General features: G+C 37.6%; 1 protein-coding gene across 1 annotated transcript in view; it reads right to left on the bottom strand.

Moving 5' to 3' along the window:
* The window catches only part of KPNA4 (karyopherin subunit alpha 4), a 62,055-nt gene extending 36,540 nt beyond the window's left edge, over nt 1–25,515 (bottom strand). The window contains exon 1 of the mRNA XM_025289002.3: nt 25,283–25,515. Coding sequence (XP_025144787.1) covers nt 25,283–25,351 — 69 coding nt within the window. The 5' untranslated portion in view covers nt 25,352–25,515. The remainder of the gene's footprint in view (nt 1–25,282) is intronic.
* Nucleotides 25,516–25,936: the final 421 nt, after the last annotated feature.

Below are 25,936 nucleotides of genomic sequence, written 5' to 3'. Positions count from 1 at the left end.
CCAGGGATAGAACCCACATTTCCTGCATTTCAGGCAGTAAAGGATCCTTTACTGTCTGAGCCACCAGGGAGGCCCAGAATTCAGTTTCATACATAGCCAATTAACCACTAAGTGATACTGTCTCCCACAAGTCAAATGGAGTTCAAGCCAGTTTTTAGAGCCAATGGTTCATTCTAAAGCAGAAGCACCACTATCAAGACAATGGGCTTTTCACTGTATCACAATACTAAAACAATAAACAACTCAAGTAAACAGTAACAAAAAACAATGTCCTATGTCTCACACACAGAAAACAAAACCTGCAAAATGTACTAAGGTTTGTCTAGTAAAAGGCAGACTTCTGAGGGACAGAGATGATTTCTAGTCTGGTTTCTCATCCCATTTAAAGAAGTGGGATTAAGGTATAATCAACAGGCTGTAACTTCTTTTTAATAAAGCAAGCTATTAATAAATCCTAAACAACTGCTATATGTACACAAAATTCCCCATTTTAATCTATCTTATTTATTACATTTAGAGTTTCTGATAATTTGAACCACTACAAAAGGATTTATCAAACTAATTTAGACTACAGTTATGACATAAGCTTTGGGCTATTACTAGCCATAGAAACATACAAAATAAGAGAAGTGACAATCTTTTTTATAATAAAGCAAAAAAGATTTTTTTATTTAAGAGAATGATTGAGGTAAAGAGACAACTGAATAAAATAGTAGAAAGACATCCCATGCACCAGCCTGGTAGCATTTACTGTTTTTTTGTTTTTTGTTTTTTTTTAATTGCAAAAAAACAAATGTCTTAAAAGTAGTATTAGATATTTAGATATTTTCAAATCACAACCCCATCTCAAATCAAGGATTTTTTTTTCCTGAGGTCTTATGAAAGGGATACATAAGGTTTCTTTTTCTAAATTTTAACTTATTCTAAAGAGCAGTTTTTTTACACACTACATGCAAACACAATAGTTATGGAGTCACATGATTTACACTGATGCAGTAAGCTGTCAATCAGAATTCCAAAAGGCTGCCAAACAGGCCAAAGGCTTATTTATAGGCCAAAGACTATCTAAAGGACAAAGGCTGTAGAGGGTGCCTCCCTCCACCTCTCCTCCCCCAATAAAGAGTAGATAGAGTTCAGGCTGATCTGATCACCCAGAATTTCTGTATTTCTTTGCTTGTAATACAGCTTCAAAGTTTTAAATTCAGGCAAAAGGGGACAAGAAATCGCCAAAAATTCAAACAAGTGAATCTTACAGAACACAGAACTTCCATTTAGAAGGAATGTGGTTCTTAAAATTAACAAATAATTACTGTATGTCCATTACTGAGCTAGGTTCTAGGGATTAAATACTTTCTCTGCTCTAATGGGGTGTAGGGTATAGTATTTTCTTTCTTAATTTATGGCTATTTAATTTCTAAGTCACCTTTATCAATGTACAGTTTTCTTTAAAAACTATTAATCTAAGATATGGTAATATAACAACATACTGTATGAAACTTAAATGTTTAAAGAAAATTCTAAAGTTGGTCATTCAAGAGATAAGGAATTTAATACTTTGACTTTATGTCATCTAGCCTGTCATTTTTACCCTAGGAGTATTGACAATTAGGTAATAGCACAAAAAAGAAAAAGAATAAAAAATCTTATCAGCGTAAGATATTTTTTGAAGAGATGAAATATATTTTAAAATGGGATTGTAGTAGTTAGCACAACTCTGAAAATCTGCTAAAAATAATTAAACTGTACACCTAAAATGGATGAGGTTTATGCAAAGTAAGCTATATCCCAGTAGTTTTTAAAAAGTTAAACACACACACATCCTCCCCACAACATGGATTCTACTGTATTACCACTTTAAGCCTGCTAAAAAGCATACTCAACCATCCAAATATTTATTAATCACCTATATGCCAAGCACTAGAAATACACAGATGGACTGGACATAGCATATCCATGGCCTTAAGAAGCTAGTACTCTTATGGCAGAGAAATATAATTTAATAAAATAATAATAAGGTCTAACATTTAGCAAACATTGGGTGCCAAATACCATTCCAAACAGGTTACTTGACTTTATTTAAATATATGCAATGTGTTATAACATGCAAACTGATCTTAGCAGCAGGGAGACTATGTAATAAAGATGAAATATAAGCTGAATCTTTAAGATTGAATTGAAATCTGGTTAGAGACAGGCATTCCAGGTAGAAAATACAGCATATACAAAAACAGAGATGCATAAAAGATGTCATGTGCAGGATCTGTTGAAGAACACGAGAAGCCAGGAACAGAAAGGTAGGCAAGAAGTCAAATCAGTCATGACATGAAAAGCTGACTTACACAACATTTCAGGGAAAAGTGAGTTACTAGTGTTTTCAACCTCAATAGCCATCACATCCTAAACATACTCAGTAAGGACAACAGCTCTATAACCCAATAAATGCAGTAAATTGAAGGTAAAAGATAAAATAACTATAAAAAAATCTGTCTTCCATTCTTTACCTATTTTTCCTCCTCTCACTTCCACCTGTTGATCTCTGTAGCAGCAGTCATTATGGTGCTTATTTATTTGCTAGCAAATAAATTTCAACTCCACATTTCAACTTTACAATAAAAGTTAAATGCTTAACACTAAATGCTTGCTCTAACTGGGGACTTACTTCTCAGTGATAAATAATAGGAGCAGTATGAGAGAAAAGTTCTAATTAGCACTACTAGTGATAGGTAAAATTCTTCACAAGCAGAATCAAGTTCTTATCTCTGCCAAGCATAAAGATGAATGCAGATTCAGTACAAGAGAAATTTAAAAGTAAAGTCACAGTAGGAGGCCACATGAAACCTTGGCAAGCTTTTGGAGCAGTTTTAAGCAACAATTCTAACCTACAGATACTATACTTTAAAATGATACATACCTAAATTATAAGCATTGAAATTTATTAGTACATGAATGTAAATTTTTTTTTTAAAAAATCACAAAAATGTAAGTAACCATTAACACTTGTTAACTCTAAGGAAAGACATTAGAGTTTCATTACTTACTCAATATTCAAACAATAAGGAAATAGATTAAATTCAAAAGTTATATTTGGAAAAGTTAGAAAATAAAGGTAAGAAGAATACGAAAAAGTTGAATTTCTGAAGTTTTCTATATTCGCCTATCTTGTACAAGCAAATCAAATTCACTTGATCGAACTGCCAAAGTCCACTGGATCATCAAAAAAGCAAAAGAGTTCCAGAAAAACATACACTTCTGCTGTATTGACTACGTCAAAGCCTTTGACTGTGTGGATCATAACAAACTGTGGAAAATTCTGAAAGAGATGGGAATAGCAGACCACTTGACTTGCCTCCTGAGAAATCTATATGCAGGTCAAGAAGCAACACTTAGAATTGGACATGGAGCAACAGATTGGTTCCAAATTGGGAAAGGAGTACATCAAGGCTGTATATTGTTACCCTGCTTATTTAATTTATATGCAGACTACATCATGAGAAACGCTGGACTGGATGAAGCACAAGCTGGAATCAAGATTGCTGGGAGAAATATCAATAACCTCAGATATGCAGATGATACCACCCTTATGGCAGAAAGCAAAGAACTAAAGAACCTCTTGATGAAAGTGAAAGAGGAGAGTGGAAAAGTTGGCTTAAAGCTCAACATTCAGAAAACTAAGATCATGGCATCTGGTCCTATCACTTCATGACAAACAGACAGGGAAACAATGGAAACAGTGACAGACTTCATTTTGGGGGCTCCCGAGTCACTGCAGGTGGTGACCGCAGCCATGAAATTGAAAGATGCTTGCTCCTTGGAAGAAAAGCTATGACCAACCTAGACAGCATATTAAAAAGCAGAGACATTAGTCAACAAAGGTCTGTCTAGTCAAGGATATGGTTTTTCCAGTAGTCATGTAAGGATTTGAAAGTTGGACTATAAAGAAAGCTGAGCACCAAAGAATTGATGCTTTTGAACTGTGGTATTGGAGAAGACTCTTTGAGAGGCCTAGTCCATCCTAAGGGAAATCAGTCCCGAATATTCATTGGAAGGACTGATGTTAAAGCTGAAACTCCAATACTTTGGCCACTTGATGTGAAGAACTTACTTACTGGAAAGGACCCTGATGCTGAGAAAGATTGAAGGTGGGAGGAGAAGGGGACGACAGAGGATGAGATGGTTGGATGGCATCAATGACTCAATGAACATGAGTTTGAGTAAGCTCCAGGAGTTGGTGATGGACAGGAAAGCCTGGCATGCTGCAGTCCATGGGGTCGCAAAAGAGTCAGACATGAATGAGTAACTGAACTGAAATGATCTTGTAGAAGAGGCTTCCCTGGTGGCTCAGACAGTAAAGAATCCGCCTGCAATGTGGGAGACATGGGTTCAATCCATGGGTTGGGAAGATTCCCTGGAGGACAGCATGGCAACTCACTCCAATATTCCTGCCTGCAGAATCCCACAGACAGAGGACCCTGGTGGGCTACAGTCCATGGGGTCACAAAGAGTTGGACACAACTGAGCAACGAAGCACAACATCTTGTATAAGAGGTGTATACACACACACAGAGCAGAAGAGAAAACATATGAATACATACATGTCTTCTCCCAAGATGGGTTACTATAATATGACTAAACTACTTTATTAGTATATGGCTACTAGTCCCATATTTGGTAGGGAAAGAAAAAAGGTTAAGAAATGACAAGTTTGGTGAGACACATAAAACCAACCCTCTCAAAAGATGGGAAATGCTGCAAGGTAAACTTTCAGAATCACACAGAAAGTGATTAAGGACAATGCAGAGAGAAACCTGTTATACCAAACAAATACATATTCAAATTTTACATGAGCAAAAGGGAAAGTACTCCCTTCTCTTTTATAATGAGACTGATCAAATCCTGGCAAGAATGATCATTTCTCTTCAAAGATTTTGAGTACTTTATAGAAAAAATACAATTTCAGGAAGTGACTGACAGGCTGAAGAAAACTTAACATATGGCAAAGACATTGGAAAAAATTACGATGAACAGGAATCTAAACAAGATTCAACCAAGTTAAGGAAGTCAACAGAACCTAAGCTTAACACACTGCTGAGTTAAATCTGCTCTCTCTGCTTATTTGTTGCATTCTCAGATGAGAAAACCAATTAGTTTTTTCCACTTACAAAACAGCATCTGATTAAAATAAAATATGAGAGATGTAAGAAGATTAAGGAGTATTTTCCTTGTATGTATAGCGTATGAATATAATCAAAGTCATGGTTTTGTTACAGAAAAATCTACACAAAAAGCATTATAGGATTTTACAAGTGGAAAAAACAGAAATCAACTAACTGTCTCATTTTATACAACGACTTGTCCAAGAACAGTAAGGCTCAGATTATCCTGGTCTCAGACCAATGTTCTTTATACTAGATCATACTACTTTTTCATTCTAGGTCTGCTTCTGTGGCATCTTTCTTCAAATAAGATACTTTTCCTTTTTCCTCAGTATTTTCAAAATAGTAATTTTTCTTTGTGAACTAAAGTTCAAAGATTTTCACACTGCCAACAGAAAAACTTCACTGAAAGGCAAATCACTGAATTACTCCATTAAAACACCATTTGAGAAACATTAATTATGTTCACATACTAAACAGATGTGTACATCTACACAGAAAGCCAGTCATTCACTCAACAAATGTTTACTGATCACTATGTACCACAAACTGTTTTCAGAGTTAAGGACACAGCAGGGAACAAAAGGACACAAATCTCGTCTTCATGGAACCTAGTGTGGGGAAAGACAATAAATAAAAACTAAAATATATAGTATGTTAGATAGTGAAAAATATTATAGAGAAAAAATATAAAGTCAAGAAGGGGGATATTTTTAAGTAAAGACCTTAAGATGAGTGAGCAAGCCATGTGGGTAATTTGGCAGAAAGTATTCAAGGCAGAGGAATTAGCAAATAAAAAATGACCAGACATGAGAGGAAAGAAAAGCAGAGTCCAGCTGGCTGATATGCAATGAATTAAGGAGCAGGAAATGGTGGCCACTGTAAGGATTTTGGCATTTACTTAGTGAGGCAGAAAGTCACTGATGGGTTTTGAGCAAAGGGAGACATACTGAGAGGAAGAGAATCATTCCAGCTACTGTGTTGGGAATACACCATAACTATAGAATTCCAGTAAAAGATGACAGTTTGGAGCAGAGCAGTTGAGATCATGAGATGTGGATTCTGAAGAATGAACCTACAAAATGTGCTGATTAATGGGATGGATAAGACTGGGAAGAGAGGAAACAATAAGAGCTGGAAGGTTTCTGGTCCAAGTAAGTCAAAGACAGAACTACCATTTACTGAGATGGGGCAGACTGAATGATGAGCAGGTTTAGAGGGTAATATCACTTTTGAAAATGCTGAGCTGAATATGCTTATAATTAATCAAAATGAGACATCAAGCAGTCAATTGAGCAGAGGGTTCAAGGAAGAAGCTAGGACTAAAAACATCAACTTAAAAAGCTGGCTGTGTATAAACTGTATTCAAAACTAGGTGATCTGATAATTACCTATGGAATGAACACAACTTCAGGCACTCTAAGTGGTAGAAGACTAAGACTCAGTGAGACAGAAGACAATAGGAATCTGTGCAAACCTGGAATCAAGTAAAAAAAATTACTTTTTCAAGGACATATACACAATTAACTATGTCAAATGCTGGTTTTAGGGAAAATAAGATGACTGAGAACCATCAGATTACTGTATATTTACTTTGTAATATGGCTCAACATCATAGAAACAATACCTGTACTCCAAATCTACTATGAATTCTGGTCTGTTCCTGTTACCATTTATTGCCATTTCTGGGAACTTAAAAAGGTAAAAAGCACTACCCAAGAATCAAAGCTTCTAGTCCACATCTCCTTTACTGTGCTGCAGTACTGCAGGTGTATAAGTTACAGAACTTTTAAAGGTGAGCTCTGGTATCTACAAAACAGATTTCTTCAAATGAAAATAAACCTCACTCTCTAGCCTGTTTTTGTTCTCTGAAGTCACTCTGCAGGCATTCTCATTTCTGAGTAGGTAACAGTATTTCAGGAAAAGACTAAATTTATGTAAATAATGGTTCCTCCTCTATCATTGTAGTCAATGAAGTAGACTACATTTTAACATATATTCCCAAATTAGTCACTTCTATAAGAATGAAGTTATTTAAAAAAATGTCAAATATACAAAAAAAGAAAACTGTAAAACACTCATGTATCAATAAATGCCACTATTTTGCTCTATTTGCTTCATTTTTTTAAAAAATAAAAATTTCAGAGTGTTACAGATATTGCTAAAATCTCACTCCAGCCTCAACCCTCTACTCCACCCTTCCCTTTTGCCTTGCCAGAAACAACCATTTTTCTGAATTCTCATGGGTGTTTTGACTGTGTATCAATACATCTATTAAAGCTTTATATATTTAACATTTTAATAAGGATAATATGACATACATACATTTTAAAAATATATTTTTGATGTGGATCTTTTAAAAAATCTTTATTGAATGTTACAACACTGCTTCTGTTTTATGTTTTGGCTTCTTGGCCTTCAGGCATGTGGGATCTTAGCTCCCAGACCAGGGATCAAACCCACACCCACTGCACTGGAAGGCAAACTCTTAAGCACTGGACTGTCAGGAAGTCCCTATATATACTTTTTTGAAAAATAAACATTACAGCAGTTTCAAGTCCACAGAAAAACAGAAAGTTCAGAGTTCTCATGTATTCCTAGCCCTTCTTCCACTATTAACATCCTGAACCAGGTTGACACCTTAGTTACAAATGATGAACCTAAGACATATCACTATCACCCAAAATTCATAGTTGACATTAGGGCACATTCTACAAGTTTTGGCAAATGTAAAATAACATGTATCCACTCAGGTGGCGCTAGTGCTGAGAACCCGCTTGCCTATGCAGGAAAAGTAAGAGACCCGGGTTTGATCCCTGGGTCGGGAAGGTCCCCTGGAGAAGAAACTCACTCCACTATTCTTACCTGGAGAATCCCATGGACAGAGGAGCCTGGTGGGCTATGGTCCACAGGGTCACAGTCAGAAATGTCTAAGGTGACTGAGCACACACACATCATCACAGTACCATACAGATTAGTTTCACTGTCCTACTCTTCTATCATCTCTGGAAACACTCATCTTTTATTGTCTCTACAGTTTTGGCTTTTCCAGAATATAACATAGTTGGAGTGATACAACAGGTGATCCTTTTAGACTGGCATCGTTCATTTAATAGTATATATTTAAGCTTCCTCCATGTCTTTTCATAGCTTGGTAGAACATTTTTTCTTAATGCTGAGTAATATTCCACTGTCTGGATGTATTAGAGTTACTTACCTTCATTTGCATAAATACCAGTGTGATTAATGAATTGTATGGCAAGAGTTATGTTCAGTTTTGTAAGACACCCTGCCAAACTGTCTTTCAATGTGACTGTACCAATTTGTATTCCCACCAGAAATAAATGAGAGTTCCCCCTGCTCAATATCCTAACATTTGTTGTCACGTGTTTTTTCTTCTTTTAAACTTACAATATACATGACATAAAATTAAATTTAAAATATACATGACATAAAATTTACTATCATACCCATTTTTAAATTAAAACTCCATATCTGGGTTGGGAAGATCCCCTGGAGAAGGGAAAGGCTACCCACTCCACTATTCTGGCCTGGAGAATTCCATGGACTGTGTAATCCAAGGAGTCGCAGAGTCAAACACGACTGAGCGACTTTCATTTTCTTTCCATACCTACTAAACAATTCCCTATTTCCTTTTTGGCCCAGCAACCATTAAGTTACTTTCTGTTTCTATGAATTTGGCTATTATTCAGTTCAGTTCACTTCAGTTGCTTAGTTGTGTCAAGACTCTTTGCGACCCCGTGGACTGCAGCACACCAGGCCTCCCTGTCCATCACCAACTCGCGGAGTCCACCCAAACCCATGTCCATCAAGTCGGTGATGCCATCCAATCATCTCATCCTCTGTCGTCCCCTTCTCCTCCTGCCTTCAATCTTTCCCAGCACCAGGGTCTTTTCAAATGAGTCAGTTCTTCACATCATGTGGCCAAATTATTAGAGTTTCAGCTTCAACATCAATCCTTCCAATGAGTATTCAGGACTGATTTCCTTTAGGATGGACTGGTTGGATCTCCTTGCAGTTCAAGGGACTCTCAAGAGTCTTCTTCAACACCACAGTTGAAAAGCATCAATTCTTCAGTGTTCAGCTTTCTTTACACTCCAACTCTCACATCCATATATGACTACTGGAAAAATCATAACTTTGACTAGATGGACCTTTGTTGGCAAAGTAGTGTCTCTGCTTTTTAATATGCTGTCTGGGTTGGTCATAACTTTTCTTCCAAGGAGCAAGCATCTTTTAATTTCATGGCTGCAGTCACCATCTGAAGTGATTTTGGAGCCCCCCCCAAAATAAAATCTGTCACTGTTTCCCCATCTATTTGCCATGAAGTGATGGGACCAGATGCCATGATGTCAGTTTTCTGAATGCTGAGTTTTAAGCCACCTTTTCCACTCTCTTTCCCTTTCATCAAGAAGCTCTTTAGTTCTTCTTTGCTTTCTGCCATTAAGGGTGGTGTCATCTGCATGTCTGAGGTTATTGATATTTCTCCCGGCAATCTTGACTCCAGCTTGTGCTTCATCCAGCCCAGCGTTTCTCATGATGTACTCTGCATATAAGTTAAATAAGCAGGGTGAAAATATACAGCCTTGATGTACTCCTTTCCCGATTTGGAACCAGTCTGTTGTTCCATGTCTGGTTCTAGCTGTTGATTCCTGACTTGCATACAGATTTCTCAAGAGGCAGGCCAAGTGGTCTGGTATTCCCATCTCTTGAAGAATTTTCCAATTTGTTGTGATCCACACAGTCAAAGGCTTTGGCATAGTCAACAAAGCAGATGTTTTTCTGGAACTCTTGCTTTTTCGATGATCCAATGGATGTTGACAGTTTGATCTCTAGTTCCTCTGCCTTTTCTAAAACCAGCTTAAACATCTGGAAATTCATAGTTAACGTATTGTTGAAGCCTGGCTTGGAGAATTTTGAACATTACTTTACTAGCGTGTGATGAGTGCAATTGTGCGGTAGTTTGAACATTCTTTGACATTGCCTTTCTTTGGGATTGGAAGGAAAACCGACATTTTCCAGTCCTGTGGCCCCTGCTGAATTTTCCAAATTTGCTAGCATATTGAGTGCAGCACTTTCACAGCATCATCTTTTAGGATTTGAAATAGCTCAACTTGAATTCCATCACCTCCACTAGCTTTGTTCATAGTGATGCTTTCTAAGGCCCACTTGACTTTGCATTCCAGGATGTCTGGCTCTAAGTGAATGATCACACCAGCATGATTATCTGGGCCATGAAGATCATTTTTGTACAGTTCTTCTGTGTATTCTTGCCACCTCTTCTTAGTATCTTCTGCTTCTGTTAAGTCCATACCATTTCTGTCCTTTATTGAGCCCATCTTTGCATGAAATGTTCCCTTGGTACCTCTAATTTTCTTGAAGAGATCTCTAGTTCTTCCTTTTCTATAGTTTTCCTCTATTTCTTTGCACTGATCACCGAGGAAGGCTTTCTTATCTCTCCTTGCTATTCTTTGGAACTCTGCATTCAGATGCTTATATCTTTCCTTTTCTCCTTTGTTTTTCACTTCTCTTCTTTTCACAGCTATTTGTAAGGCCTCCCCAGACAGCCGTTTTGCTTTTTTTTGCATTTCTTTTTCTTGGGGATGGTCTTGATCCCTGTCTCCTGTACAATGTCAGGAACCTTGGTCCATAGGTCATCAGGCACTCCGTCTATCAGATCTAGTCCCTTAAATCTATTTGTCACTTCCACTGTGTAATCGTGAAGGATTTGATTTAGATCATACCTTAATGGTCTAGTGGTTTTCCCTACTTTCTTCAATTTAAGTCTGAATTTGGCAATAAGGAGTTCATGATCTGAGCCAGTCAGCTCCCGGTCTTGTTTTTGGTGACTGTATAGAGCTTCTCCACCTTTTACCTAATATAAGTGGAATTATATTAATTTTTGCTCTTTGTGACTGAACATAATGGCTCTAAGTTTTATCCACATTGTAACGTGTACCAGAATTTTCTTTCTTCTTAGGTCAGAATATTTCATTGTATGCGTATACCACATTTTATTTGTCCATTTACCCACTGAACAACACATGGTTTGCTTCTATTTTTTTTTTTTTTTTTGCTTCTATGTTTTGATTACTATAAATAATGCTGCTACAGATATAAAGTGTACAGGTATATATATCAAGTGTACAGATATCTCTTTCAAGTCTTTTCCAATTCTTTTGGGTATATTCCTAACTCAGAGGTAGAATTGCTGGGTCATATGGTAACCCTATTTTTAATTTTTTGAGGAATCAGCATATCATTTTCCACAGTGGCTGAACCATTTTGCATTCTCACCAACAGTGTACTAGAGTACCAATTTCTCCACATCTTCATCAACACTTGTTATTTTGTTTTTTAAGCAGTCATTCTAAACATGAGGTGGTTTTCCCACTGTGATTCTGATCTCCACTTCCTCAACAACTAGTAACGCTGAGAATCTTCTCATATGATGTTGTTCAGTTGCTAAGTTGTGTCTGACTCTCTTTGTGACCCCATGGACTGTAGCCCACCAGAGTCCTCTTTCCATGGGATCTCCCATGCAAGAATACTGGAGTAGGTTGCCATTTTCTTCTCCAGGGGATCTTTGACCCAGGGATCAAACTCGTGTCTCCTGCATTGGCAGACGGATTCTTTACTGCCATCTGTATCTATTTTCCTTGGAGAAATGTTTATTCAAATCCTTTGCCCATTTAAAAATGGTTTATTATTGAGTTGTAAGAATTCTTTATATATTCAAGATATTAATCACATATTAGATATGCAAATATTTTCTCCCATTCTGCCAGCTGCCTTTTCACTATGTTGGCCAGGTCCTTTTATGTACAGAAATCGTCAAGTTTTATGTAGTCCAATTTATCTATTTTCTCTTTTGTTACCTCTGCCTTTGGTGTCATATCCAAGAAATTACTGCTAAATCCATGTCATAAAGCCTTTGTCCTATGTTTTCTTCTAACAGTTTTATGGTTTTGTCTTTTATTTATGCCCTTGGTACTTTTTGAGTTAATTTTTGTATATGGTGTTAGGTGAATGTCCCACTTCATACTTTTGCTTGTGGATATCAAATTTTCTCAGCACCATTTGTTGAAAAGACTGTCTTTTGAATGTCCACTGAATGCTCTTTATACTCTCACCAAAAATCATGTGCCCATATATGCAAGGGTTATTTGGGGGCTCCCCAGTCTATTCCACTAGTCTATATGCCTGATTTTGTGCAAATCCCACAGTTTTTACTACTGTAGCTTTGTATAATACTAAGTTTTAAAACCAAGAAATATGACATCTCCAACTTTATCTCTTTTTTTCCCAAGATTATTTTTGGCTATTTAGGCCCATTAGATTCCATATAAATTTTAAGATGGATTTTTCTACAAGTAACACAATTTAGATTTTGCTAGAGATTGCATTAAATCTGTAGATCACTTTGGGTAGTACTGACATATAACAATAATAAGTCTTTTAATCCATGAATACAGTTATGTCTCTATTTGTGTCCTCTTTATTTTCTTTCAGCAACATTTTACAGTTTCCCACGTAAAAGTTTTTCTTCTCATTGGTTAGTTTTATTCCTAAGCAATTTATTTCTTTCAATGCTATTGTAAATGGGTATGCCTCTCAGTTTCCTTTTCAGGTTGTTCCTTCTTGGTGTTTTGTTAATTCTATACCCCCAAGACTACGTTCCAGTGGTTCTCATCCAGGATGATTTTGTCACCTGTGGGACATTTGGCTATTTCTGGAGACAATTTTGATTTTTTACAACTTGCAGATGAGAGGGAACAGATAGATATGTTACTGGCATCAAATGGAATTTGAGGCAAGGGATACTGCTAAATATTCTACAATGGGAAGTTTCCCACAGCAAAGAATTATCTGGCTGAAGATGCCAACTGTGCCAAGGCTGAAAAACTTTGCTATATTCCAACTACAAACCCAAATTAAGGCCAAATATACTTGAAAAATGTACACAAGAAAAAGAAAACATTCCAAAAGATAACAGCAGCAAGGTTATAGAGGATTATTTTATTTTTCCTATTCCAATTTCTACAAATTACCATGTCATTACCATTCCAAGAGAAAAAAATTAACTTGATTTGAAAAAAAAATTTTCATTTAGTCACTAATTTTAACCTTCAGAGTCCATGGCTTTTTGTTTTTAAAGTTTCATTTGATTCCCAGAAATACTGTTTAAGTGCTACTTATATGCCAGGCTCTGTGATGAGAATTCAAAAGAGAGTGGTGTACAAAATAGACAAGGTACATACTCTCAGGGAGCTTACAGTCTGATGGGAGAAATGAACACTGAGTTAATACACTAACAAATTATGCTAAATATTCTTAAGGAAAACAACAGAAGGATTTAACTTTCAACCAGCTTGTTCAGGGATGGCCTCTTCAGGTAAACGATATTGAAGATTCAAAAGATGAGAAATAACCAAGCAGGTAAAGGAAAGGGGATGAAGGTGAAGGGAGTGGGGAGGGCGTTCTGACAGAAAGGCATGTGTAAAAGGCCTGAAGAGAGGACTCTTACTCTGTTAGAGAAATTAAAAGATGAATGAGAGAATAGTAAGGGGAGATAATAAATTGAGAGAGGTAGAAGGAGACAAGCACCAGATGTGGCAAGGCCTTAAAGGTCTCAGTAAGGAGTTTGTAAGCTAAATGTGGTGGGATGCAACTGAAGTAGAGCAGTGTGACTGGATTTATCTATTTTTAAAGAATCATGCTGGTTTATTATGAATTAGAGAAGAGCAATAGCAGAAATAAGGCAACCACTGTGAATATGAGATGACGAGGTAATAATGATTTGCCCAAGATTTTAACAGTGAGGAGAAAGTTAACAGAAAAGTAAGAATGGAGTGACATTAACTAGTATCAAACTTAAAAAACATTATCTAAAAGAAACTTCTTTCCAGGGATGTTGTTGCAAAATCAGCAAAGGATGTTACTTATGTGACACCCACTTTCCCTGACCCCACACATGACAGGTGGGGAGGTGAAGGGGAAAAGCCAATTCATAATCAGGCCAGCAGTAAAAAACAATCTGCCTCAGTTTGGACACAGCTTATTAGTGCAAGCAGATTCTGTGAGCAATTCAACACAAAAGTTACATAAAGACTATGAGAGTCGGAATCTAGGAAAAATACAATTTACCAGCTGAATTAGTGGCTGGCAGAGCAGCAGAGGAAAGATCCAGGAATTCCTACCAAGACATTCCTACCTGAAATAATCTTGGATAATGTGAACGCTGGTTCCTTAATTTTCCTAATGCCTCACGCTTATTTGACATAGTCTGAATAGGGTGTTCCTTGCTTTTTTTCTTTTTATTTGTGCCTTGTGGCTTGTGTAATCATAATTCCCCAACCAGGGACTGAACCCGGGCCCTCAGCAGCGAAAGCATCAAGTCCTAACCATTAAATTGCCAGGGAATTCCCTGTTTCTTGCATTCTTAAAAGCTTAATCAAAGTAAGTATCCACTAAAGTGAGACTTTAATTTTACAGAATTTGTTGTTCAGTTGCTAGTTGGGTCTGAGTCTTTGCCACCACATGGACTGCAGCATGCCGGGCCCCCCTGTCCCTCACCATCTCCTGGAGTTTGCCCAAGTTCATGTTCACTGAATCGGTGATGCCATACAGCTATTTCATCCTCTGTCACACTCTTCTCCTTCTGCCTTCAATCTTTCCCAGAATCAATTTTACATTAATTTCCCTCAATTTTACAGAAATTGGGGCTAAAAAAAAATTATGAGAAAGCTTTCCTAATGGCATATAGCTAATGAGATGCAATCCTAGGTATTCTCATTCTTGAAGTCAACCTTTTCCACAAATCTCAAGGGAAGAGTTACTGGATGGCAAACATTTAGGATGTTCTTTCTCTTCAAATTTGAGGTATATTATTTATTATAAATTTGAGTTTAGGAAAGAAAAATAAGCTATCTACAACATTAGCTCACAGTGGCTAAATATCCCCACAGCGTCAGTTCAGAGCAGGGCTCTGAGAAATCGTGACCTGCTAGAATGCAAAAACCATGAAAAGAGGAATTTAGCCTGTGTTACTCATTGCTCAAGCCTCACTTACAACAGAACCTCAGACAAAGAAACTAAATAAATATTTGCTGAACAAATGAATTCAATTCAGGGAAGAGTAGATGAAGAAGTGAAAAAGAGCTGCCAACAGTTTATCTGTGACCCTTAGGTAGTAGAAAGTTACCGTAATCCCTACTTATTTCTCTTAATTAAGCTACAACTTTACTGGGATATAAACCACATAAGACACAATTTACTATTCAAAATGTAAAATTCAGTGGTTTTTAGTATATTCACAAAGTTGCACATCACCACCATCTAATTCCAGATCATAATTTTCACCACAAAAAGCCCCATGCCTATTAGCAGCCATTTCCCACTTGTCTCTTAACCTAGGCCTTGGCAACTACTAATTTACTTGGTCTCTTTGGATTTCCCTATCCTGGACATTTTATATAATTGGAATTACAAAATATGTGATTTTTTCTAATTGGCTTCTTTCAGATACCATAATGTTTTCAAGGTTCGCCCATGTAGTAATCTGCAGCAGTAGTTAAATTCTTTTTATGGCAGAATAATATTCCACTGTATGCATATACCACATTTTGTTTATCAATTCTTGAGTTGATGGATATTTGGGTTGTTTCCATGTTTTGCCTATTTTAGATAATGCTACTACAAACATTCTTGGTCAAGTTTTCGTGCAGACACTTGTTTTCAATTCTCTTGGGTTTATACCTAGGAGTGGAACTGCTGGGTCACATGTTAACTGTTTAACTTTTTGAGGAACTGCCAAACTGCATTCCAAAGTAGCTGAACCATTTTATATTCTCATTAGCATGTATGAGGGTTCTACTTTCTCTACATCATCACCAACACTGGTTTATCTTTTTGCTTACAGCTATACTAGTAGGAAGTGGTATCTCATTATGGTTTTCAGCTTAATGATTAATGATCTTGATCATACACTGCATTTATTGATCCTAAATAAGCTTTTTCATAATTTAAAGATAATACTGTTACTATTTTAAAGCTGGGGAACAAAAGGGAATTGAGAAAAATTATTCAAGACATTAAGAGAAAACAATGCGAACACTGATATAAGATGTTTAAGAAAATAGTTGATCAACAAATGAAGTCAAAATTATGGTGTATATTCTTTTTTGGTCCACCTTATTTCATTCAGTATGATAGTTTTTAGAGTCACATTTTGCCTGTATCAATCATTTGTTTTTATTGCTGAGCTAACTCATTGTATGTATATACCACAGACTGTCCATTAACCTGCTGATGAACGTTTAGATGTTTCCAATTTGAGGCTACTACAAATAGTTTTTACAAACATCTATGTAAAAAAAAAGATGAACTCAAATCTGTAGCTATACCTGTGAACATCTCTATATAAAAGTCAAAGGCAAAATAAGAAACCATTCTACATCTATACTGGATGGTAGTGCTTTATACTTGTCTTCAATAGGCTTTTTCTTCCTTTTTCCTTCAAACAGATAGGCCTCTCATTCTTCAGGGAAACCTGTAGTTTAATTGGGGCTTCCCTGGTGGCTCAGCAGTAAAAGAATGTGTCTGAAATGTAGGAGATGCGGGTCTGCAGGTTTGATCCTGGAGTCAGGAAGATCCCTTGGAGAAGGAAATGGCAGTATTTTCTAGAGAAGGAAATACTCTAGTATTCTTGCCAAGAAATCCTATGGACAGAGGAGCCTGGCAGGCTACAGTCCATGGGGTTGCAAAGAGTCAGACACAACTTTAGCAACTAAACCACCACACCAACACCTTTCCCAATCAATCCCCATCCCCGCCCCCACACACACACCTGGTCTGTGGCACATGACTTTGTACTGGCCAATTACAAAGCCATATTCCTCTGCCCACAGTGACTAAATTCAGGTACAAGCATGCGATCAAATCTTGATCAGAGTCCTTCCCTAGACTTTCATTAGAGCTCTTACAAAGTAAGCTACAGCTCTGAACTTCCTGGTTTTTAAGAGCCAGATTCCCTCATTGTGCTTAAACTAATTCAAGTTGCACTCTGAATATTAAAAAAAAAAACAGCCTTTTCAGCCTAAAGCTATCAGACCTAACTTTTAATATCAACATTATGGAAAAAGTTTATGGTATTTAAAGTCACTATTCTAAAGAAAGCCAGAAAATATAGGGTTTAATAATTACTAGAGAACCTAGAATAATTATTAAAAAATCTCAAAACTTTACGTTGCTTTTTACCCCTGGACCTGAAAAGCTCAAAGTGGCTAAAGAGGAACAGGAAAATAGGCAGGATGGGTGGCAAAAAGTGTAGGGTTATTTAATACAACCAGGTAAATAATTACTGTAACTAAATTTATGTAACATTTACTTTAAGGAAACACAAAGACATGCTATAAAAACTAAAACAAGGTAGTTCCCTGGTGGTCCAGTGCTTAAGACTCTGTGCTTCCACTGCAGGGTGCTTGAGTTCATTCCCTGGTAGGGGAACTAAGATTCCGCATGTGGCGCAGCCATAAAAACACTAAACAAGTATTAAGAGTAGTTACCAGGCAACTAAAGCTTTCATTTAAAGAACTGGAAACTGAAGCAGAACATAATTTGCTTTCTAATATTAAAAATGTCTATCACCAAATTATGAAACACCACATTATCTTAGGATTCTGACTTTTGTTAATTAAAAAGTTTCAGGTTTGCCAAAACACACCATTATTGAAAATGTTAATTTACATTAATTGAATATAAATTAATTGAGGGTAAAAGTGATAGTTAATCAAATTTTATCCTAATAATACATAAACAGTAAAAGAAAAGTTCAGCATTTTATAATCAAGCTAATCTTATAGTACCAGCAAATGTCTATGGCCTTAAGCTATTTTTCATTATGTGTACCAAATGGTGTGAATTTGAGCTATTTTCTGGTTCAATTTAGTTTTGTGGGCCATCAGTTAACAAAATCTACATAAAGTATTTACAAAACTACTTACAACACAGGATTAGGGAAATGAAGTCAGAAATCAGTAATTTTGTGACAATTTGGTTAAGCATGCAGGAGAAAGTAGGCTTTCACATGAGTGCTAATGAAGGGAAAAAGAAGGCTTCTCCAATTCATGTGGTGTGATTTGAATTATGGTGCACAGTGGTACAAAAGGAACTGCAAACAAAATGTTACTCTGACAGGGAACACACAGTTGGGGGAGGGGGGTTAAGCAAGTTGATACAAATAGAGCCACCATTCACTCTGCCTGCAATATTAAGTATTTAAATAGTTTAAAGATACTAAGTTAACTTCTGTAACTACTGAACAGAGGAACTAGGGTTCAAATCAAGATATGACTCCATAGTCCTTGTTATTTAACTGTGATACTATAAAGCCTTTTAAGAGCCTTGTATCAATTAAAAGCGACTATCACCTATAACAGAACCTACAGTACACAAAGACAATGATTCTCCAAGTGTGGTCAACAAGCCCCTGTGGGGACAGTGAGACCTTTTCAGAGGGTCCACAAGGGCAAAACTATTTTCTTAAATTACTACTAATACTTATTTTTATTCAGTTAACATTTGCACTGTACTGCACTGCAGTGGATAAAGCAGTCACTGTATTTCAGTTAAAAAGAAAAGAGGCAGCTCACTTGAGAATGTCCTTGATAAATCAGTAAAAAATTGTTACTGTTATTAAAAAAATTTTTTTAAAGCCTTTTCTTTCAAAAATTTTGTGATAAAATGGGGAACACACATAAACCATTTCTACAGAAGACGCCTGCAGCAGGATGACTGTCTCAGGAAAAAGTATTTGTGGGACTATTTGAGTTGCTAATTGAACTAGCCACTTTTTTTCACGGAACATCATTTTTACTTGAAAGAACAACTGACAGACAAATTATGGCTATTCAGTATCTAGCAGATGTTTTCACAAAAATGAGCAAAGTGAGCTTATGCTTCAAGAAAAACAACTTTCAGTATTCGTTGTTAATGATAAAGTTTGAGCTTTAAAGTGAAGATAAGAACTTTGGAAAACTTCTATCTACCACTGTGAGCTTGACAGACTTCTAATATTTAAGATTTTTCTGATGAACTTATGTGGTGATGCTAACTGTCAATTTTTACTGTATAATCAAGTGTGTCAGCATCTGGAAGAGCTACATAACTCAGTGAACTAGTATTTTCCAAATGACCAACACATGATGTTACAAAATCAGTAATGTCCAAGTGTAAGACAGACCAGTGGATTTTAACTTAAGAGTAAGAAGTTTACTAAGTGATTTCAGATTCCATACTGCAACTAACTTTTTAAAGAAACTATTAGTTCTGGAGCTTGGGCTTATATGGTATGATATGGTGTATCAAAGTAATTTTTATAATTATCTAAAAAGATTATTAAGTGTTCTTCCCTTTTTCAACTGCCTGTTGTGTGAAGCTGGCAATTCTTCATATACTTCAACCAAAAGAGTATATCATAAAAATTGAGAATTCACCTATCTTTTCTAAAGCCAAATATTAAAGAGACTCAAGAAAAGTGTTAAACATGGCCATTCTTCTCACCAATTTTGGAGGGTTTTGAAAAATCAGTTCTCTTTGGCTGGAAATTTATGTTTATATAAAACTCCTCTATTATTGCTATTTTATGAATTAATATTTTAAAAAATTCTTACTTGTTTAACTTCTAAAATGGTAAAAGTTGATAGAAACCTGCAAATAAGGCTTTTTGAGGGTCCTTATTTTTAACTGCATAAATGGGTCTTGAGACCCAATGCTCTGAAAATTTCTGAACTAAGGCCATTACAACCACATATATTTTGTCCTTATTTAGTAGGTGCCAATATAAAGATTGTTTTCATTTGATCTGTAGAAGGGGGGAGTCTTCTTCATACCTGTCTTACTAAGATGGAAAGGACAGTAAGTAAACGGATTGTGTTCTCTAGTTTAAAGTCTACAAATGAAACACAATTTCCAAAAATATCTCTGGTAAAAACAACAACAACAAAATACCCTTACTGAATGCCTATTATACCCCATGGACTATACTAGGTGCTTTCACATTTACCCTTTAATCAACTTTGAGATCTGTATTAAGGCTGAGAGAAGCTAAAGGGAGGTCCTAAACATAATACAAATAGTACAGATTTCACTTTGAAACATCTGAGTTAAAGTCATTCCCTTGAATGTTAAGCTATTATGTCATGTAACTCTAGAATTTTTCTTTACATAATGAATAGTAATCCCTACTTCCATGATTGAGAGAAATGAGAATACAAGTAAAAGTATATATACAGTAGATGCTGAAGAAGTTAGTTCCCTTTAATCAAACTTCTCCTCTGTTCCAAAACTAAACCTGTGAGTATCACAATTATCATTCAAGGTTAGATTGGACAAGCTCTCATTTTATTATTATAGGCCTCAAGTAGATGAATGCTGTTTCAGCAACATTAAAAAATACCTTAAGGACCCACAACCACTATCAGATACAAGAGATCAATGTTTAAAAATTACCTACATTTTTCTAAAGTATTTTCATTCTTTTAAAGCTAAATTACTCCTACAACTCTTCCCAATCTTGTTATATTCACATCTGACATACTAGGCTCTATGAAAAACAAAGATCTTGATATCTCTAAGAAAATTACCAATGAAGCAATTCTGAAATTGGCTGCCTTATAAACTAGGAAAGCTGGCTGAAAGCACAATTATTTAATTCCCAACTATATTTCTATCAGATATTTCCTATTGTCACATGCCTGGACTATTATATGAAAAATTAGACAGTGGTTATTTTAAGTATAGTAAATATGTTCCAAGATTTGTGATGAGAGAAGTCAGTCTCTAAAAGTTAACAAGACTTAATAGCTTAACAATGCCTTTCACTCTGTACAGTTTAACAAATCACCAAGGCCATTTCTAAACAACAAAACAGCTGATCAATTTATTAAACTCTTGCCAACCAAGTAATTTTTTCCTAAAGTTCAAGCTGACTTCATATTTCATGTTGCGTGGACAATTATAAGTTTCCAATTATGTAGTATTTTAATATTCTTTTATTTTTAGGGTAATCATTTTTCTCAAAGCAGTTTTTATAAAATCTAATTATTTACCTAACAAAACTTATGCTCTATTCAAACCTGGATAATCTCAGAACTTCTATAAAAATTTTGCAGGTTTATTAGAAAGTCTACAATTTCCCCTCTACCTCTCTACATTTAAAACTTAAGCTAGATGAACTCGGTCTGCTTTATTCTGACTCATTTTTTAATTTGAAATTTGGTCACTACCCATTTCCTGTGTTAAACTGTGCATACCCTCTCTATGGTTACTATCTCAAACTAATGATGATCCTTCATCACACTACATAAAAGAAGCCACACCTTGAATACCATCTGACAGTTCCTATAAGTTATTATAAACGGGTATTGACATACACCTTCTTTAATGCCTTTATCTTTCTAGAAGTTAGCATGACCATATTTTGGAGGAGCCAGAATGGTAGAATAAATGATAGGAATGAATATCAGATTGAAGGTCATATAATCAGTTTCAATTCTAACAGAAATTCTGACTTTAGAAGGGTCACTAATTCCCTGTTCCCAAACTATCTTTCAATGGGCAATTCATATCTCTACATTAAAAATGTTCCCATTAATTTTAAGTTCAACGTAAGATATATACACATGGGGGAAAAAACAAGGAGCCAACTGCAAATAAGGAAGCAAGACAATCAATTCCACTAAATCCTATTAAATCCCCTTCTTCCCCCTAAAAAGAAAAGCTGAAGGTGATAAAACACTCAGAGAATTGCCAGGCACCTTTCTAACATTAAACCTATTAATCTTCACAATAGGCAGTAGATGTCAAGTACCTCTAATTTTACAGATGAAAGAACCATAAGATTAACTGACTCTCCCAAAATCACACACAAAGTTAGATATTAAACTAAATTCCAGGATTTCGTACCCATAATTTGGAACCAAACAATGTTAGATCAAACCTAAAATGCTAGTTATCTCACTCTACTTGCTCTCCTCTATATCAGTGCTGTCCAATAAGGTAGCCACAGCTGCACCTGAAATGGAGCTAGTCCAAACTGAGATATTCTGTTAAGTGTACAAGGCCAGATTTTGAAGACTTGTATGAAAAGAAGAACATGAAATATTTAATTAACCATATTTGAGGGGGAAGAAATGGGCATAATTAGTATTTTGAGGGACACAGACATGTATGTAATTAATAACTACACACACTAGGGCTTCTAGGGCTTCCCTGGTGGCTCAGACAGTAAAGAATCCACCTGCAATGAAGGAGACCTGAGTTCCATCCCTGAGTTGGGAAGATACTCTGGAGGAGGGCATGGCAACCCACTCTAGTATTCTTGCCTGGAGAATCCCATGGACAGAGGAGCCTGGCAAGCTACAAGTCTATAGGGTCACAAAGAGTTGGACACGACTGTGCGACTAAGCACATACACACATAGGCCTTCTAATATTCTCCAAGGATAATAAAAGATGCTTTTATTTCATTGCAGGCATATGTGACAGGATAAATAACAAGTGAGGAGAAAGGATGACTTTCTCTTAAAATCATATCCCATTTCTTTAGGTGGAAACATGAAAACACTCATATTCCTAATGCACACAGAGTTATCAAAGTCACCAGAGGATGCCCATAAGGCAAAATGAACCTCTCAAAACATTTTACTTAATGTGTATTTACAGCTGTTTTTAAAAAATCACATAGCAAATATGGTTCTAATATAGAATCAGCCCTTAATCTTATTTTGACTAAAATAATAAGAGATACACAGTGAGCGGAGAACATCAATTTAAAAAATAAGGATCACCTAAAAACAGCTTGGCAATTCCACAGAAAGTGACACATAAAGTTACCATACGTGTAAAACCAAAGAGAAATGAAAATGCAGGTCTACACAGAAAATGTGTAGATGAATATTCAGAGCAGCATTATGCATAATCATTAAAAAGTGGAAACAATGTAAATATCTATCAAATGATGAATGAACGAACAAAAAGCAGTATATGCACACACTGGAATAGTCAGCTATAAAAAGGAATAAAGAACGAATACATTATTTTTACAATATGTATAAACCTTGAAAACATTATGCTACCTGAAAGAAGCCAGTCATAAAAGATCACATACTGCATAATTCCATTTATATGAAATATTTAGAATAGGTAAATCTAAAAAGACAGAATGACTGCTAGTGAGTCTGGGTTTCTTTTGGAGGGTGATGAAAATGTTCTAAGACTGACTGTGCTGATGGCTGTACAACTAAGTGAAAATACCAAAAATTTGGGTGAACTGTATAGTATGTGAATTACATCTCAATGAAGTTGTTTAAAAAATAAAAAGCAGCCAGAAAAGTAGAAGGGAAAGAAATTAGAAGGACTGTCAAGCATTTAATTGATATTTCTCTAGATTTTTCTAATTTTGCCGTATTTAAGCTTTTAGGTTTTGTAATTTGTGATTCTCCCCCCCTCATTTTAAATATTCATAAAAGTCAAAATTTTTTTCATCACATCATTACACTACTAAACAATGAAAATCATAAATTCTACATTTAAACGGCACGTTCAATAGCATGTGAATCATCTCAATAAAGTTAAAATTCTTTCATTTAAAAAAAAAAGGTATTATAAAAATTATGCCTGATGTTAACCTTAAAAGAATCACAGAATTAACCAGATAGTATTTAAGTCCCTCAAACTAGGAAACTCACTGAGACAGCATTAACTGCCTTGGAGAGTAAATGGCTTTGTGGAAAGCCCCCCAAATAGTCACTATCTCCATCAGGCAAAAGCTCAAAGTTCAGAAACAGATGATGGGAATTTGAAGATTTCAGTTTAAAAAGGTACCAAAAAAAAAAAAAAAAAATACTACTAGACCACCTTCTTTTAAAAGCTAAACTCTCGACTCAGATGCAGAATGGAAATATTTAAAAAATTTAAAAAAAAAAAAAAAAAAAAAGCAAACAAAAGAACCCCTATTCACCTAGACTCCTAAAACTGAAGGGGAAAAGTCTATCAAAAATCTGTTTATAGGTGTTATATCTGTTAATATATCTGTTAATAGGTGTTTAACTCACACACCTTATGTACCTTAAGAACCTCAAAAGCAGCTGTTATCTAAGATAATGAAGGGTTTTTTTCACCCTTTTAGAATAATAAAATGGGATGGTGCCATTCCGCAGCCCACCCCATCCCCCATTACCACCACCACCGGCAGGTGGAGGGAAAGGATACTGTAGACTAGAGGAAGACAGCTTTGAATAACCCTTTGGACTTTATAGATAAGAATGCAGCTGGTGGTCTCTCAGGAAGGGGTAAAAAGATTTGTGAACAAGCTGACATAAGGGTTATCCTTTGCCAGGAAGAGCGCACACCGTGAGCCACATCTTGCTCATCCACATCAGCTATATCCACAGTAAAACACAGGCCGCTGGAAGGCACTGTTAGCATCACCAGGAAGGCCTCTCACGCCGGGGGTGTTTTTTTTCAACGGAGAAGTTGACTCCTGTAGGTTGGATATTGGGAGGAGGCAGGGGTAAAGCGGGAGTCGGAAAGACCAGAGAAAGTGCCTTTAAGTGGAGACGACTCGGGGCTCGCTGAGGAAGTTCCGAGCCCCACTCAGTCGCCACACGCTAGTCCCTCCTCCCTCCCCACCCTCGGCCCCAGACGTCGTTGCGGGAGCCAGAGCCGGAATCTCCGCCGCCGCTCCTGGGCTGGGGGCGCAGGCGGGCCGGGGCTGCGCGGCACACGCACGCCTCCTCCACACTCGCCGCGCCCGGCTTCCCTGCCGCGAGGCCCAGCCCCTCGCAACCGCGCCGGGCCGGCTCCGCGGGGCAGGCCTAGGCCGCGCCGGCCGTACCCCGGCACCTCGCTCCCCGCGGAGGCGGACCAGGCCCGACACAAACTTCCCGGCGCGTTAGCACACGCGTCACGGACGGGCCGGCCCCCAGCGCCATTCCCCCGCGGCCCGGCGGCGGCGGCGGCTCCCACCCCTACTCCCCACACTCCGAGTCCCGGCAGAGATCGACCCGAGGCCCACGGCCCTCACCCCTCCGGCGTCCCCGAGTTTACCTCCAAGTCGCGGCCTTTGTTCTTGAAATTCTTGAGCCGTTGGTTGTCCAGTTTCTCGTTGTCCGCCATGGCCGGGCCGGTGACTCCTTCCCCCGCCCGGGCCCCGCGGGATCCGCCCCAACCACCACGCCGCACCGACACTCCCAGGAACCGGGCCGCTGCCTGAGCTGCTGTGCCCGCCGCTTCCTTCCTCCTCTCACCTGCCTCCGCCGCGGTCTTCGCCTCTCCCTGCCCGTCCCCCCCCGCCCTCACCCCAGCGCGACCGCAGCTCCGGCGAAGACAACTGCGGAGCCGGGCGGCGGCAACGGCGGCGGAATGTGCTGCCGGCTGCGAGGGGGAGGCAGCCTCGATCTGAGGGCCCCGGCGCCGCGGCCACGCCCATCGCCGCCAGTCCCGCTCGCCGATTGGCCAACCAGACTCCGGTGCTCGCGACCAATCAGAAAGAACGATGGAGAGCGGGGGCGGAAGAGCGAATGGAAAGGGGAAGCGGGACACTCTGGGAGGAAGGGGCCGCGGGATGGGCCCGGAGGGGAGGGGGTGTGGCGAGGAAGAGCAGGGAGGGACCACGTGCCCCCGGAGCAGGGGGGAGGAAGCGAAAGAGAAGTAGGAGGCTTAAAGGAAGGCGGGAAGGGGAAGGGGGAAGGAGACGCCCGG

The sequence above is a fragment of the Bubalus bubalis genome, chromosome 1 (assembly GCF_019923935.1).
Source record: "Bubalus bubalis isolate 160015118507 breed Murrah chromosome 1, NDDB_SH_1, whole genome shotgun sequence".
NCBI lineage: Eukaryota > Metazoa > Chordata > Mammalia > Artiodactyla > Bovidae > Bubalus > Bubalus bubalis.
The sequence above is the reverse complement of the archived record's forward strand: the minus strand, read 5'-3'. Positions and strand labels throughout refer to the sequence as shown.